General features: G+C 40.5%; 1 protein-coding gene across 3 annotated transcripts in view; it reads right to left on the reverse strand.

The window, feature by feature from the left end:
* Nucleotides 1–16670, reverse strand: part of SPATA4 (spermatogenesis associated 4) — a 41001-nt gene extending 24331 nt beyond the window's left edge. The window contains exons 1-7 of one of the 3 annotated variants that reach the window (XM_070757480.1): nucleotides 16620–16670; nucleotides 14979–15129; nucleotides 13063–13192; nucleotides 11873–11991; nucleotides 10942–11162; nucleotides 6533–6649; nucleotides 4112–4222 (exon numbers count right to left, since the gene is read on the reverse strand). In XM_070757480.1, coding sequence (XP_070613581.1) covers nucleotides 4112–4222; nucleotides 6533–6649; nucleotides 10942–11162; nucleotides 11873–11991; nucleotides 13063–13192; nucleotides 14979–15079 — 799 coding nt within the window. In that variant the 5' untranslated portion in view covers nucleotides 15080–15129; nucleotides 16620–16670. Of the gene's footprint in view, nucleotides 1–3798; nucleotides 4223–6532; nucleotides 6650–10941; nucleotides 11163–11872; nucleotides 11992–13062; nucleotides 13193–14978; nucleotides 15130–16619 lie in introns of those variants that run through there. The other 2 variants (XM_070757478.1, XM_070757479.1) reach the window with 2 other exon arrangements.
* Nucleotides 16671–17546: the final 876 nt, after the last annotated feature.

Consider the following 17546-nt stretch of genomic DNA (forward strand, 5'->3'; position numbering starts at 1 on the left):
TGTTGCACCGCATTAGCCACCCCCTGGGTGTATGTGCTGGAGATAAGGTCCTGCAGAGCCTGCTCTGCCAAGCGTCCTGTGCATTGCGCAACCCTGCAGCTGTTGGGGTGAAGGTAGCTGAAGGGGATTGTCCAAATTGTGGAGGAATAGCAGCCCGAGGAGCCATCAAGGTGCTGGGCCATGCAGTTTGTCTCCCCAAGCTTAGGGCCTCCGGTCTAGCAGAAGCAGTTGATTGGAGGACCCTCTCTGGAGACCAATCCCTCTCAGAGGCCGAGCCTACAACCCCTGGTGTGAACATGGGGGAGGCTGGCGGGGGGATGGCGTTAAGGGTCTGAGTTGACAGGGAAGAAGGACCCACCAACTTCTGAGAAGCCTCCAATTGCTTCTCCAGCGCTTTTATGCGCTTCTCTGCCTCTCTGAGGGAAGCCCCTTGAGATGGCTTGGTCTTCTGAGGCCTCTCCTTGGGAGTACTGGGCCTGATGACCATGGCCTCCTCCCCGGCCTGGACTGGACTGACTGTTCTGCCATTGTACTTCACTTACTATTAGAGAGGCCAAAATCCAAGAGAAAAATCACCTCACCGAACGCTACCGTTAAGGCGCAGACCTTTCACACACTCAGGTCTGAAATGCACCTGCGCTTCTCCAGGCAGAAAAGGATATGCAGAACCGGCGTTCTGTTGCAGCCCAGGGGGAGGCATGCTCAAAATGGCCACCGTTCCGTTGCCATAGCAACCCCCAAACAGATGGGCGTGAACCGGCTAGCCCTCCGAAACCCTGCTGACGCCGATCCCGGCCTTTGAAGGCCTCGGAGGCTCCCAGCTGATGTCGGCTCCCTCGAGGTATACCGACTCTTTGGCGCTTATCAACGTAGCGCGGCGCGGTGGGCGCGGCTGGCGCAAAGCCCCTCGCGAAGGCCATGTCCGGAGAAGGCAACCAGCCCTGTGACCTATTCGCCACGGGGGGGGCGGACCCCCCCCCCCGAGGCGTCAGACACCCCTCGGCTACCGGGCGCTACAGCGGAGGTAGACAGCCTGGGAGCTCTCTCTGTCACCCACAAGGACTCCTGCTTATGTGGGAATAAACACAGAGGAGCAGCAGCTGACAGGGTTAAACCCTCTGGAGGTTTGAACCCTGACTGCCCGAGGAATTCTTTCCCCCCGTCTGCACCTGAAAGACAAAAAGGAAGAGAAAAGGAAAATATTATTAGCAAAGAATACAAAATTTATTAATAAAACATCAACAATAACAAAAAAACATAAGTAGAGAACAAACTCAAAGTCCCTTTACTGCGACTGAGTTTTTTAGACTGGAGGGCAAAGGGGGCGGTGCCTGCTTAATATTTAAATTAAACTCAGTCCCTACCAATCAGACTGTAGAATTACCCATCTTGGACTCTCCTTGCAAGTGCATTGGAGAAAGAAATTATGCGTCTTAAAGTTTGATGTGTATAAAGCATTTGATAAAGTTAATCATAATTATCTGTTTCAACTTTGTAAGGAATTAAATATGGGAGAAAATTTCTGTCAAATTATAAAAAATCTATAAGGATAATACGGCCTACATTAGGGTAAATGGAAATAGAACAGAGAAAGTTAATATCCAAAATGGAACTAAGCAGCGATGCCCACTTTCCCCCATCTTGTTCGCAGTGGCAATTGAGGTTCTAGCAAATAAAATTAGAAATGATAAGGACTGGAAGGGTTACCGAATTGGAAAACTTGAATTGAAATTAAATCGTTTTGCAGACGATGCCATAATATTGTCTGAAACCCCCATTGAAATGATGAAAAAAAATGGTTTTACTTCAGGAATTTAAAGACCAATCAGGTCTTTCAATTAATATTGAGAAATCAGAAATAATTTGTTTAAATACAGGTCCCAAAGAGCAAATCGAGATACGAAAAATTTCAGGATTGAAATTAGGATGTAAAAAAATGAAATATTTAGGAACTTGGTTATTCAAAAACCCAAATAAAATTTCTGAGGTAAATTACAATTTAATATGGAAAAAAATGCAAAAGCAAATTAAAAAGTGGAAAGATAAAAGTTTGAGAAAAATGGCCAAAATAAGAGCCCTTAAAATGATGATTATTCCAAAAATGATGTATTTATTTCAAGTTTTACCAGGTACTTTCCCAGGAGTAAAATTAAGGGAATGGGATAATAAAATGAATTTTTGGATTGAAGGAAATAAAAAACCTAGAACAAGGAAACAATGGCTGATTGCCAGGGGAAAAGATGGAGGATGGGGGTGCCCGAGTTTAGAACTATATAGAGAAGCATTTCAAATAGAAAGATTAATGGAATTACAATTATTGACAGAAAAGAAGTGGGTGAAACTTGAAAGGGAGATTAATAATATTAAAAATAAAGAGATTTTATTTAAAAAATGGAGTAAAATAGAAATCAATAGATAGCCGATCCTTTGAAAGCAGCCTTAGATATTTGGTCAAAATGGCAAGGGAAATTAGCAAATAGGAACTCAAAATTATCAACGTTGCATGTTTTGAATATAAATAATGATATTAATCTAGGTAGTTATAAAGGAATTAAATGATAAAGGTATAATGAGAATAGAACAATTATGAGACAGATGGAAGAGTTAATAGAACTCACTTCGAATGGTGGTTGGGCCAACAAAAATGGTTGCAGATTAATGCAATATGCAAATACTTGAATAAAAGTGAGATTAAAGAAGCATTTTTGAGAGAAGAAAACTGTCTAGAGAAAATATTGAAAGAAAAGATTAATGATTCAAAAGGACAGGCTAGTAAGATTTATAGCATGTTATTACAAGTGGAAGAGGAAGTGATTAAAGGCCTAACAAGATACAGGCAAAATGAATTACGGATTAATGAAAGCGAGATGGAAGAAGTAGTAGAAAATATATATAAGATAAAGAACACAAGAATTAGAGAGATGAGAAGGAAAATTTTACATAAATGGTATTTCACGCCAGTAAAACTAGCACACTTCCAGAGGAAAGGAAAAGTAAATTTCTGGCATGGTTGCCAAATAAAAGGAGTCTTTATGCATATGCTCTGGGAATGCGTTGAAGCTCAAAAATTTTGGAAGGAAGTACAGAATGAAATAAATAATATGCTAAACATTAATTGGATAATCACGAAAGAATTAGCAACACTAGTTAAATATGGGGAATTACAAGAATTTAAAGAAATCAAAACAGCAGCTTTAGAAAGCGCTCAAGCAGTAGTGGTATTAGGGTGGAAGGATAGTAATAAATGGACAATCCGGAATTGGTACTGGTACATGGTGGACCACATTCACTTCGAAATTATGGAAATAAGATTAAATAACTTTGATGAAAATAAATTGGAGAAGCTGATGGCACGATGGAATAAGGTGAAAAATTGTATCTTAAGTAGAATTTATGACGACAATGTGAAAAATAAATTCCAATCACTTTTTGTCTGTAAAGAAATGTAAACCGGAGCTAAGGAAGAAATTGAAACTTATTGCAAATAATTTACCCCCCTAAATGGTGGTGGGTTTTTATTGGTGATGGGCACTTTTTCTTTAAGTTTTATTTGTTCGTTGTAATAAAATTTAATAAAAATATATTTTAAAAAAAACATACAAAATAGTTTTAATTTGACTGGTTCTAAAGTTCTGAAAGATACATTCTAAGAAACTTCCTTGATTGATGAGAATTTTTTAACACGATCCATGGATTTCCATCAGTTTATAAGTGAACTCTATAGTATTGTATATGTTTAGCTATATTGAACATTTTACATTGTTTCTAAATGATCAAGAAAGCACATGAAAATGAGACTGGAGCTTATTCTTTTTATTAAAACTATATTGACTAAGAGTTCTAAGTTCTGCATTACTATATAATAAAAATGTATAGTATAACATGACAAGGAGGTAAAATTCCAGTAATGGAATGGATAAAATGATTTGGACTTATTGCATTTTCTTATGCCTGTGTGAATACCATGTAAGCAATATGACTTTGGTGTCAGTATTAATTCTTTACTGGCTTATCTGTAAGATTCATGTTTCTCAAAATAGGTTTCATATTTGATTAGAAATCTTCTTTTGTATTTCTGTATTTCTTCTCTGTAGTTCTTTAAAATGCATACCTGAAACTTCAGTATTTGTGTTCACACCAAATGAGAATTTCTCAGGTTGTTTCACTTTAATAGTTTTGAAATGAACATCTGTTTTACCTCTGATTTCTGTGGATGGTACATCTAAGAGGGTGGAAAAAAATTTCAAGCACACAATTTCATTCATAACATAAAAATTGTTTAAGCTTCTAAAACATTTTTTTAGAAATGTGTATTATTCTACCTGTGAGTATTTGAGAAAATTAAATACAAATTTTCAGAAATATATCAGTTTCCAATTATTATCAACTCAATCCATGTAAATTCAAAAATCGCTCATTGTTAAAAATGAAAATGTAGGACATAAATTCAATAAATACATTCAGGTGCAGTTCACTCTAAGACGATTAGAAGGGAAGAAAATAAAATGCAGCAAAATTTAAATTTAAAAACCACTCAAAACTAAGTTTCCATTTCAACCAGAGTATTGATGATTACTAATCAGTCCTAACAATCCAATTGCTGGTAAAACTATGCAAACAATTTGATCTAAGAAGTGAATAGTGCAACCTACTCTACCATGCATAATGATAAATAGATATTAAGCATTAATTAGAAAATTGGAAAACAAGAAGTAAATGGGAGTTCTATTTCACTTGACTTTCAGTAAAGGATGAAAGGGAATGAATTCCCTAAAAATTCCCTAAAAATCTCTTCTCCAATCTCCAGATGATGCCATTTACTATCAATTGCTGGTGTCCAAGAATGAATAAATTTAGCTGCTCTTCTCTCTCCATCATCAAATTGGCATGTAGCAGTTGCCTAGTCCAAGTAAGCTCACACTGAAAAAGCAATTACTTCTTCCTCTTACCTGCCTGAAAATATCCTTCAAGGGGTACGACACAACTTGGGGAAGTAACCCTTTTTATGTTTCATAAGAATGCACAAAGGGCAACATGCAAGAGAAAGCAATAATTGCTTTGTCTCCTTTTTATATCTCCTGACACGAAACAAATAGGTTCAACCTGTGGAGTTGCCTTAAATGATATTCAGAAGACAATTTTGACATTTCACCCAACCTCCCTTTCCTTTTCTCCCTGATAATACAAATGATAATGGCAGTTATGGAAGGTGCAGCTAAATTTTTCTTCTGCTAGAGAAGTAAGAGATGAACTCAAAGAGGTTATAGATGCTTTTTGCAGAAATTTGAGCCATTGTCTCAAATTAATTGTTTAACTATTCTCTCAAAAGCAAAATTGGAAGAAGTAGCTACTACTTTTGCCTCTTCTACCTTCATAGTCTGTGACACTACATATGTTTACATGTTGTCATACGCATCAAGGAGGACTGCTTTTATTTTTCCAAAAAGTTTTATTTTTTTCTCTACCATAAAAACATACTTACAACATCATACACCTTCAATACAGCTTCAACAAAAGTCTTCTTACATACAGTATTACTAAAAGAATATCCATTCTATTATTTCTTAACCTTCGGTATATGTTTGCCTAAATCTTGCTAGTTTCATCATCCAAATAAATCAATTATCTTCTGACTAAATTTACCGCTAATATTCCTTCTTATGTTTAATGAAATATTTCTAGCTCCTTAAACCCAAGCTGTAGTGTCTCCTTCTCATCCTTATTTACTTTCTTAGTAATTAAAAACCCTTGTCCAGTAGTAAATCCACATTTAGTTATATTTAACATTTAATATTTAAATTAAAAATTATCTACATGTACCTTTTCCCTCTTCCTTATAAAGCAAGGGGGACTATGCTTTATAGGGAAGAGGGAAAAAGTGACCAAGCAAAAAGAGGGCTTATCACATTTCCAGTTGATTATTATTCTTTTACTGAATGGCTTGGTAAATTTATTTATTTATTTATTTATTTATTTATTGAATTTGTAAATGAGAGAATAAATAAGGCTTATTTTCAAAAAATAAGTCTTACTAATAGACCTATTATTGTGGGTAATTTGAGACCCGTATCTGCCTTCCAACAAATCAGAAACAGCCTTATGGGGAAAATAAATGTGTAGACATTTCCTAAATCCGGGGGGGGGGGGGGGATGAAAAGATGTAAATTAAATAAAAATATGAAAAAAGAAATATGACATGGTAGGAAAATAAACATTTTAAAAAGGAAAAAAAAAGGTATGATAAGTATACAATGAAAAAAGATGGCTAAATCAAAGACTGGTATAGAGAAGGAAAGACAGAATTAAGAAATGGGAAGATGAATTATCAAAAAAAACCCAACCCAAAACAAAAAGTTTTGTTACACTATTAATAGAAGTTATAATTCAGCTAAACGTCTAAAAGGAAAAAAGACATATACTTGAATCAAACCATGTATATTCAGTCATAACTATTTCAATAGTAATATAAGTATCTAATCCATTTGAATAGAACTGTAACATTTGACTTTCAGATCAGAAAAAGAATGCTTACAATCTGGCACAGGAACAGATTTTTCCTTTGGAAGATTAGTTGTACCGAACGAACGAGCCAAAATAGAAGAGCGATTACTGGCAAGTTGTCCCAGTGTTGGTTTAATACCAAACCGTGCTATAAATCAACAAAGTCATTTTTCTTAAGCAATAAGTATGCTATTACATATGACAGCCACGTTATATACAATTTATATTTCTAAACTACCCATCTCCCTCATAAATTATTAAATTATATTTATGATTATTAAAGAAAATATTTCATTAATGAGACAATTGAAAATATATAGGTGGGGATTATGCAGACATTGATGTTCTGAGAGCTCTTATCATAAATCTATTCAAATTTAAAAAGAAAGCATGCAGTATATACATGGGTGACAATATTTTTAGTTAAGATCTGCTCTTTTTAATGCATGGAGTTTAAGATAGATAACAACACTAATTGCAAAACAATCAAACAGTTAACAATAAAATGAGATGATAGAAAGCCATCAATGCAAATACAGTGGTACCTCAAGATACGAACCCCTCGTCTTACGAACAACCCGAGATACGAACCCGGGGTTCAGAAAAATTTTGCCTCTTCTTACGAACATTTTTCGTCTTACGAACGGCAAACCCCCCGGCTGTTTTAAAAGGTGACAGCTGGGTGGCGGGGCTTCTCGGCGACCTCCCAAACACTGAACCCGGAAGTTCGGGTTCCGGAGGCCTCTGAGAAGTCCCGCTGCCCAGCTGTCGTCTCCCACCAGTACTTCTCCCAAGACAACGCGGTTTCAGCCTCCCTTTGCTCCACGCTGCTTCGCCCTGCCTGTCATCCTGGATCAAGCAGGCGGCGGCAGACCGTCTTTGTGTTTTTTGCTGGGGGGGGAGCAGGAAGACCTTCCTGACTCCCTCCCCCCAGCCAAAAACACAAAGACGGTCTCCGCTTGAGCCAAGATGACAGGCAAGGGCGAAGCAGCGCTCAGCAAAGGGAGGCTGAAACCGCCGGCGGCTTCAGCTTCCCATTGCCCCGTGGGCGGCGGCAGACTGCCTTTGTATTTTTGGCTGGGGGGGAAGGAGGAGGCGCAGGATCAGGGGGGCGACGGGCGCGGGGCGAGGCAGCAGGTCAGCATCCTGGGCGGGCGAAGAGACGCGGCCGAGCGGGCCCGGCTCAGGCTCCGGCTAGACCTCCAGCAAGACGGGGCGGGCAGCGACTGGGTGCGGTGGTGGTGGCGGCGAGGGTGTGTCTGACTCGGGGCTGGCAGCACCTGACGCAGCGGGGAACATTGGTGCGGGAGGCAGGAGAGGACAGGGTGACCGGAGTAGCAGCGCCGCCACCGCCGCCGCCACGCCCGGCTCGGCTTCCCTGGCTGCTTGGCTGTGGAGGCTCGGCCGAAAGGGGCTGGAGCCGCAGAGCTTTGCCTCCCGCCCCTCGCCCCTGTGCCGCCAGCGCGTCATCTTCCCTCCCAGACAAAAAGGCCGGCCTTCGGGGATGAGGAGGCGTGCTTGGCTCTGCTCCGGTCCCCTGATCGTCTCCTGCCTCCCGCGCCGATGTTCCACGCCACACCCGGCTCGGCTTCCCTGGCTGCTTGGCCGGGGGGGCTCGGGCAAAAGGGGCTGGAGACGCAGAGATTTGCCTCCCACCCCTTGCCCGTGCCGCCGGCGCGTCATCTTCCCTCCCAGACAAAAAGGCCGGCCTTCGGGGATGAGGGGGCGTGCTTGGCTCTGCGTCTCCAACCCCTTTCGGCCGAGCCCCCCCGGCCAAGCAGCCAGGGAAGCCGAGCCGGGCATGGAACATCGATGCGGGAGGCAGGAGACAATCGGGCGACCGGAGCAGCAACACTGCCGCCGTCACCGCCACGCCCGGCCCGGATTCCCTGGCTGTTTGGCCAGGGAGGCTCGGCCGAAAGGGGCTGGAGACGCAGAGCCGAGCACGCCCCTTCCTCCCCGAAAGCCGGCCTTTTTGTCTGGGAGGGAAGATGACGCGCCGGCAGCACGGGCGAGTGGTGGGAGGGAAATCTCTGCGTCTCCAGCCGATGTTCCCTGCCACGCCCAGCTCGGCTTCCCTGGCTGCTTGGCCGGCGGGGCTCGGAGGAAAGGGGCTGGAGACGCAGATTTGCCTCCCACCCTTCGCCCGTGCCGCCGGCGCGTCATCTTCCCTCCCAGACAAAAAGGCCAGCTTTCGGGGAGGAAGGGGCTGCTCGGCTCTGCGTCTCCAGCCCCTCACCGCCACGCCCGGCCCGGATTCCCTGGCTGTTTGGCCAGGGAGGCTTGGCCGAAAGGGGCTGGAGACGCAGAGCCGAGCACGCCCCTTGCTCCCCGAAAGCCGGCCTTTTTGTCTGTGAGGGAAGATGACGCGCCGGCGGCACGGGCGGGGGGTGGGAGGCAAATCTCTGCGTCTCCAGCCGATGTTCCCTGCCACGCCCAGCTCAGCTTCCCTGGCTGCTTGGCCGGCGGGGCTCGGAGGAAAGGGGCTGGAGACGCAGAGATTTGCCTCCCACCCCTCGCCCCTGCCGCCGGCGCGTCATCTTCCCTCCCAGACAAAAAGGCCGGCTTTCGGGGAGGAAGGGGCGTGCTCGGCTCTGCGTCTCCAGCCCCTTTCGGCCGAGCCTCCCTGGCCAAACAGCCAGGGAATCCGGGCCGGGCGTGGCGGTGACGGCGGCAGTGTTGCTGCTCCGGTCGCCCGATTGTCTCCTGCCTCCCGCGCCGATGTTCCACGCCCGGCTCGGCTTCCCTGGCTGCTTGGCCGGGGGGGCTCGGACGAAAGTGGCTGGAGACGCAGATTTGCCTCCCACCCCTCGCCCGTGCTGCCGGCGCGTCATCTTCCCTCCCAGACAAAAAGGCCAGCTTTTGGGGAGGAAGGGGCGTGCTCGGCTCTGCGTCTCCAGCCCCTCACCGCCACGCCCGGCCCGGATTCCCTGGCTGTTTGGCCAGGGAGGCTTGGCCGAAAGGGGCTGGAGACGCAGAGCCGAGCACGCCCCTTCCTCCCCGAAAGCCGGCCTTTTTGTCTGGGAGGGAAGATGACGCGCCGGCGGCACGGGCGAGGGGTGGGAGGCAAATCTCTGCGTCTGCAGCCCCTTTCGCCCGAGCCTCCCCCCCGGCCAAGCAGCCAGGGAAGCCGAGCCGGACGTGGCGGCGACGGCGGCGGTGTTGGTGCTCCGGTCGCCCGATCATCTCCTGCCTCCCGCGCCGATGTTCCCAGCAACCCCCCCAGCCCGGCTGTCACCTTTTAAAACAGCCTGGGGGCTTCTCGGCGACCTCCCCAATGCCGAACCCGGCGTTGGGGAGGTCGCTGAGAAGCCCCCAGGCTGTTTTAAAAGGTGACAGCCGGGCGGCAGCGTTTTTTTTTGCGGGGTTTTTTTTTGGTTGCACGGATTAATTGACTTTACATTGTTTCCTATGGGAAACAATGTTTCATCTTACGAACCTTTCGTTTTACGAACCTCCCCCCGGCACCAATTAAGTTCGTATCTTAAGGTTCCACTGTAAATATCTGACTAATCGATATTAAATATTTTCCATTACAATTGTGGCCTTCTCAAAACAGAAGTAACAAACTAGAAAACCCGTGCCCATTGGTGTCATGGTTTCAGAAATATTTCATTATCTAAACTGAAAAACAGAATGAATACTGATGGTCCCAAGAATAAGAGCAGGAGTAACTTCCAACTTCTCCATTGATTTTCTTTCTAAGTAGCTGACAGGGTATATTGGAAATCTTCCTCCTTTGCCCTGCCAGGAGGCTGGTAAGCGGCTGCTGCCAGGTAAGGTTGGAGCAAGGGAGTGCATGAGTAACCAGTGTGCTGCAGGCTCAAAGGGGCTGGTGGTGTATGCATCATTTCTCTATTGGTTTTTTTCCCTGCAAGCTTCCCTTAAGCAAAAACTTTGCTAATTGGAAGATGGCAAGGAGCATCAACAATCATATTGGTTCCTTCCCAGTTTTCACTGACTTGTGGAAAGCCATTAGGAAATCATCAAAATCATGTGACCACAGCCAAGTGTAGCAGCAAAGTGTCAGAAATGAACCAGCAAAAAAACCCCCAAATTTTATTCCCTCAAGACTAATGTGTCCTAGTCTTCTGTAAGTTGGCCTATTTGAGATACCTTTCTTGAAAACATTTAGTCTTATATAGTGTTTCAAAGAATTGAAGCTTACTAAGTTTCAAACAGACGCAAGAGTTTTTGTAGCATATAGCTGAAAAGCAAACCATATCTCCTGCACCAGATAGCCCTGTAACTCTCTTTCTGAGTTCTTATCAAATTGATTCTGGATAAAGTACAAGCTGTGGAAAGTCCTTTTAAGGTGAATTTGAAAAGTGCAGCTACCTTTATTGGTTTTTTAAAAAAATACATGTATTCCTATTAGGTTACGCAGACAGGCAAATATCCTTATGTTATTCAAAAAGATGATCTGAGAAAGATACTTACATGGATGTTGTTCCCTCTCCATTAACCTTCGCTGCCTATGTATATCAAGTATGGCATTTATTTTCTGTTTATTTTTAAAAACATCAGGTTCTGCCATTATTTCTGTCAAACCAATATTATTTTTAATAGCACTTGAAGCAGTTGATCTAGCAACCAGTGGTAAACTGTCCTGGTATATACGATCAGTAAAATCAATCTCTTCATCTTGAATATGTTTTATACTACAAGAGAAAAAGAAAGCATATTACAGTTTCTTTCACTAATCAAGCAATAAAGCAATGCTGAGCTGCCTGTGTGCTTATATGTATACAGTAGTCCCTCGCTATACCGCGCTTCACCTACTGCGGCTTCACTTCATCGCGGGTTTTCAAGAAATATTAATGAGAAAAATCATTCGCGGATCTTCGCTGGTTCGCAGGTTTCTGAGGAAGTCGATCGGCAGATTTAAACAGCCCGCCGAACTCGATCGGCAGGTTTTTCAAAACAAAAATATCTAAAATTGTAAATACTGTATTTAAATACTGTATCTAAAATAAATACTGTGTGGGAAGGATTTATAAACACTTAAAACAATGAAAACTTACCAAACAATTACAATATAAATACTTAAATAAGTACTATCAGTCGATAAATTCCCCATCGTGGATTTCACCTATCGCGGCCAGGTCTGGAACGTAACACCAGCGATAGGTGAGGGACTACTGTATTCTTAAACTGAAACTTCCTCAATTTAACTTGAAATTCTATAGAATCCAAATTCAATAAGTACATTTATTTAGGGGGGTTTTCTTCCCATTTTCCTAGTTTTTCCTGGGAAAAATCAAAGTAGTGGATTGTGAGCCTAAAGGCAGGAATTACCTTGTCTTCCAAGTAAATGCTAACATTTAGGCATTAACATGTAACTTTAAAATATAGCACTGAAGAAACATACCAACTGTTTGTAAGCATTGTATAAATATCTTGTACAAACATTTCTGCAGCTCCTGGTTTAAAATGAATTGTCCCATCTATTAGCTCTCGTGTAGTCTTCAGGTTTCTTTTTCTAAAAAACTTTAACAAAGAGGAAAAATACAGGATTTTTTTTCTTATTCTCAGTTAAGATTACTTTACATAATGCAACAATTGCCATCAGTCTTGACTATTATGCTTAACATAATATCTGTTTAACAGAACTGGAAAGACATAACTATTAAAAACATACCGTATTTTTCAAAGTATAAGACACATCTTTTTCCTCCCTAAAAGAGGCTGATAATTCAGGTGCATCTTAAACTCTAAATGTAGCTTTCCCCCACCCCAACCCTAAGTAACTGCTAACAATCTTCCCAGCTCTTACCTTGCACACTCTTTCATTGTTTCTCTTTGTGTAAGTCTTTGCAGGTTTTTTTCCATAGCTCTACTTGCCCTAAATGTTTCTTTCCATGTGCTAATGATGTTCCCAGCTCTTACTGCTTGCAAGCTCTTTCACTGTTACTCTCTGTGAAGAATGTTTTTCAAACCCTGTCTTTGTAGGGGTTTTTTTCATTGCTTTACTTGTTCCAAATGTTTATTTCCAGCCCTAATCAGGTGCTAACGATGCTTCCAGCTCTAACTGGCTTGCAAGATCTTTCATTGTTACTCTCTGTGAAGAATGTTGCCCAAGCCCTAATTCTTTGCAGGGTTTTGTCCAAATGTTTCTTTCCAGGTGCTAATGATATACCTAGCTCTTACTGGCTTGCAAGCTCTTTCACTGTTATTCTCTCTGAATAAAGTTTTTTTAAAGCCCTAAGAAGGGGATAAAATAATGTGCTGAAGCTGACCAGACTAAGGCAACTAGCCAGATAAATACCTGGTAAGCTGACTATTTTCCCAATTTCCTCCCCCAAAACTAAGGTGCATCTTATACTCTGGTGCGCCTTATACTCAAAAATATGGTAAATATGTAGCATTTCCCTGGAGTTGCTACAAATAGCATTATCACATTCCACTTGAAGAACAATAGCATAACTTACTTGTTTATGACTACTGAATGTATACTGATTAATTGCCAGTAGTCTAAAGAAGAAATAAGAATCCCCTTTATTGTAACTTTTAAAATGCATTAAAATTTATAGAAAATTCATAATTGCATTTATTATTCACCTTTTCAAGTATTTCCCAGTTAATGAGTTTGACTCTTAAAGATGTTCCATTTAAAAAGGAATTCATATGAATGTCTTCTGGGAAGTACCGAGAGAATATTTCAGCAATAAGGTAGCCATTTGAAAAATCCCTAATCGAAATAAAAAATTGAATGAAAGGTTAATTTTTGTAGGATTTGTCTTAATTTAATTATGTCATTCCCTAATTAGATTGTTACTTAAGAAGAATGATAGTTTCAGGTGACTTGTTCAATTGTTATACTTAGTTATACTTACTTTTCCTAAAGGAAATCAATCTTGACTGTTCTTTGGAAAAACAAATACTGAAGCTGATGCTCAAATATTTTAGCCACCAAATAAGAAGAGAGGAGTCTTTGGAAAAGGGCTTGATGTTTGAGAAAGATTGAAGGCAACAGGACAAGGGGTATGATAGATAGTTTCTTTGATGTAGTGGGCATGAATTTGGGCAGACTCAGGAAGACAGGGCAAGGAGGCTTGGCATGCTGTGGTCCATGAGGTTGCAAAAAGCCGAAACATGACTGAACAACAGCAAAATACTTCCTTTTAGAAAAAGGGCTAATAAAAATCTTTTCCAATTGTAATCCTCATATCTCAGATAAATAAAATTATTTTGTTTTGCAACACCAAAATCAAGTTCCCTTTCCTGAAAAAGGATAAAAAAGCAAAAAATGAACGATAATAATTATATGATATAATTTTCATTTTTTTCTTCCTAGCATTTTCTTACAAGTGCTAGGTCCATGTTTTTCCACATCATCTGAATTTTGATCCATTAATTATAACAGGAACTGACCAATTGGCTCTTTACCTGAGCCTCTTCCTTGTCTCCCAAAAGTTCAGCCTTTGTCTTTAGAATTTAGACCTGAATGTATCTGGAATCAGTTCAATACAGGTACAGGGTTTAATTTGAGGAAAAGAGATCTATTATAAGGAAATGAGAGAATGAGAAAATTGAACAAATACATTCAAGTACATCAAATGGACCTGGCTGGACTTTCCCTATAGGCACGATTTCAATGAGAACATAAAAAGCAAAAGTAGTTACTGTATAAGCAAAAATAACCTCTAATCAATATTTGGATCAAATGAAACTTTTTAAACTCTGCAAACATTAAATACCGGTAGGTCCAGGATTCTATGCCAGGCGAGGTTTAAAAAAAATCAAAAGAAAAAGATATAGAAAAAAGCTAAAAAAATAGACTAATCATTGTAATAATTAATTTTATCATTAAAAGTCAATATTAAGATTGAATAATGAATTCACCATTATTAAATGCCTTTCTTTTTTTAACCTTGCTTTCTTGTATAGTTGCATTTAATATCTATAGCATCTTTAACTGCATCTCCTCAGCTTCCTGAAAATTTATTCTGGAGTCAGTTTTTCAATAATTTGACAATGATTTCAATAAATGTACAAATTGCCTTCAAACACAATAAGCCTCAGGCCTTAAGTCACACATTTTAAAGAAAACCTGCTTTTTAAAATAGCCATACAGTATTGTAGAAATTTGATAACTACCTAAATCAATTTCCAAGTAAACAAATTAAAAATTATCTGTGGTTCATTCAAATAAGAACACGGTGACACTGTACGCAAGCTATAGGTCTATGAGTTTCTTTGTAAAAAAAGAAAAAGTATATTGGGGTCAGAGCACAACTCTGGGGCATATATGAATTTTGTTGAGATTCTTTGGCTATTTTTAACAAATACTGTAATTCTATTAGCTGTTTTGAATTTTTTTTAAAAAAAAAACCTGTCTTTTAAAATATATTTTCTATTTCCATAGTATGTCAAGCACCATCAGATTCTGGGCCATCTGATCAAGAACAAAGAAAGTCTTCAAGAGACAGAAAGAAAAATAATGCCAATCTTCTTCCTGAATTTATTTGTCTTACCTACGGAAGTTCTTTGGTGAAAAAGTGAGGTCGAGGCTCTGAAGCCATCGCAGCACTATCAGGGGCAATCCAGTACGCCCTGGACATGTGGAGTACGACATGAAGGCAAGAGAATTCTTCTAAACTGAGGCGTTTGTAACTTCTTTCCCACCTGTCACATTTTACATTAAAACACCACAAGAATTAAGACACTGTTATAGCCACCTACTTTATCTTGTCAATCCAATTTTGTCACATTAGTTAAAAACACTTATTGCACACCATTAATTTCTAAGAGTTTTTTTTATTTAATCATTATCTTACATATGAAATTATATCTTCCCCAGCAAATATTTTTTTTAAATAGTATCTCTCTACTCAGCACTACCATTCATTATATTGATTCGGATAATTACAATTTCAGTATAGCTGATCATTACCACAGTACCATGGATAGGACCAGGCAGCCATTTCTAGTGTGACTAGAAAAACTTCCTTGGTACTCACTAGACTTCTTTATCCCATTGCTTTTTAAAGAAAATCATAAGAAAAAAATGACATGCTGTAAAAATAAGACTAGACTAAACTAGTGTGCAGTTATCTTTTTTTTTTTTTGCTTTGCAATATTTGAAACAAATATTCATCTATTAGAGCTCAATAATTCCAAAAATAAAAATGGTGAGTGGCTACATCCCAGGGCTTTGTTTGAATATGTGTCCAATTTCTTAGCAAAAACATAAAGGTTAAAATGGAATGGTAGGAGCCTTGGGAATAACCTTGTTAATTTATGTACAAGAAAATGAAAAAAATAGAGAAAAATAATAGTAGAAATAATGCTTTGAGAGAAGAATGGGAATGAATAAATATGAGAAACATTTTTATTTAGAAATTATGGGTTTGTTCATTCTGTCTAAAATTGAGAGCTGAGACATTTTACTCTCTTCTGTATTCCCTAAACTAATGACTATATTTAATTTGGAGAACAGTAAATTATGGGTCCCTCCAACATGTGAAAATAGCTGCAGCAATGAATTCAGCAAGTTGCAAATATGGATTAGATCACGATAGAAAAAGCTGCTACAGGTAGCAGTTGTTGTTAGCCAATTCTGCAAGCCCTTTTTTAATCAAATGCTAATGTCTGATTACAATATTATTGAATATTTTCAGCTCTTTAAACAGCTAGGGAATCAAGTGCCTTTCACCTGTAAGTTATCTGATGTATCATGTACTATATTGTTATTATTCTTTTCAAATCACTCCAAGAACTTCCTAGACTTGCAACCTTTTCCATATTGTAAACGCCCACCAAGCAAAGCTTAACAGGCCTTTGTTGAACCTCCAACTCTTGTTAGAGCAAGATCTACTTATCATTTGCAAATCTTAGTGCTGTAGATTAGGCTAGAGACCTTATTCCCGATTCGGCCGCTTCTTCCTTTCGAGTCCTTTTCTGAACTACAGTACCCCATTCTCAGCCTCCAGAGATCATAACGTCCCCATGTATTCGTAAAATATCATGTGCTCAAAACTATGCTTGTACTTCTTATAGATTCACAATTATGTTTATACTTTGTCCGTAATCATATACATGCATGACAAAAGAAATGCATAAATAAATAATAATAATAAATCCTTTCGATCTACACGCACGATTCCCCCTCTCACCTGAGAAAGGACTCAGACTCCTCTGTCGCCGCGTCTTGTATTGCCATAACAACCATCACGAGAGCAAAAGTCCTACCCACCAACAGGGGAGGGGAATACTGTAATTCAGAAGCCCAAGTGCGCATGCGTTTCAACGAGTGGGTAAATAAGTACCGTTTTGAATCGTAAACGATTTTAGTTGCTGGCGTCGTGTAACTACGGGGGGAGGTCGGGTGCCAGTAGTGCATAATTAAACGAACCAATATAGCCACTCACCCACCCACCAGTACCGCTTAACACAAACAAACTTCCCATTCACTTTGTCTTCCATTTATCTTCTCTCGGGGTTGCGTGTTTCTTTTTATTCTCAAATCTAAAAAGTGACTTTTTCGACTTCCCGAGTCAGCGGTTACCTGGCTCGTCTCGTTTTCTTGTTCTGCCGATGCTCTAGTTGCCCTCCATTTGTGTATGTAGGAATAACCGGTTCCCAGTCAATTTGAAAGTGGTACGGACTGTTCAGACTCCGTTTTTGCATTGTCTCGAAATACTCGAAAGCGAAATACTTCCCGTGAAGAGGAAAGACAAAACTGGCCCTGGGATTCATTTTTAAAATCAGATTCAGGAAAACAAAGCAGAATTGTTTCTGGGATGCTTTGTTTTTGTTTTAAGTTGGAGATACAAAAAGTTTGTACATTTTAAATTGATAAATGAATTAAGCAATTATTTGATTTTTACTGCCCATTCAGGTTACTTCAGTAAAAGATTTGCTCTTCAACATACAAATTTCCAATTCTGATGCTTGCAGAATGGTTTTTTAAAATTATTTTCTATGGGTATGTGTGCATATGTCTTGACTCAGGATGAAAAAAGCCTTTTCTTGACAATACAAAGGATGTGGAATTATTACTGTTGGGGTTTTTTTTAGGAGTATTGCAAAACGAAGAAAAA

This window comes from Erythrolamprus reginae, chromosome 7 (assembly GCF_031021105.1).
Source record: "Erythrolamprus reginae isolate rEryReg1 chromosome 7, rEryReg1.hap1, whole genome shotgun sequence".
Classification (NCBI taxonomy): Eukaryota; Metazoa; Chordata; class Lepidosauria; order Squamata; family Dipsadidae; genus Erythrolamprus; species Erythrolamprus reginae.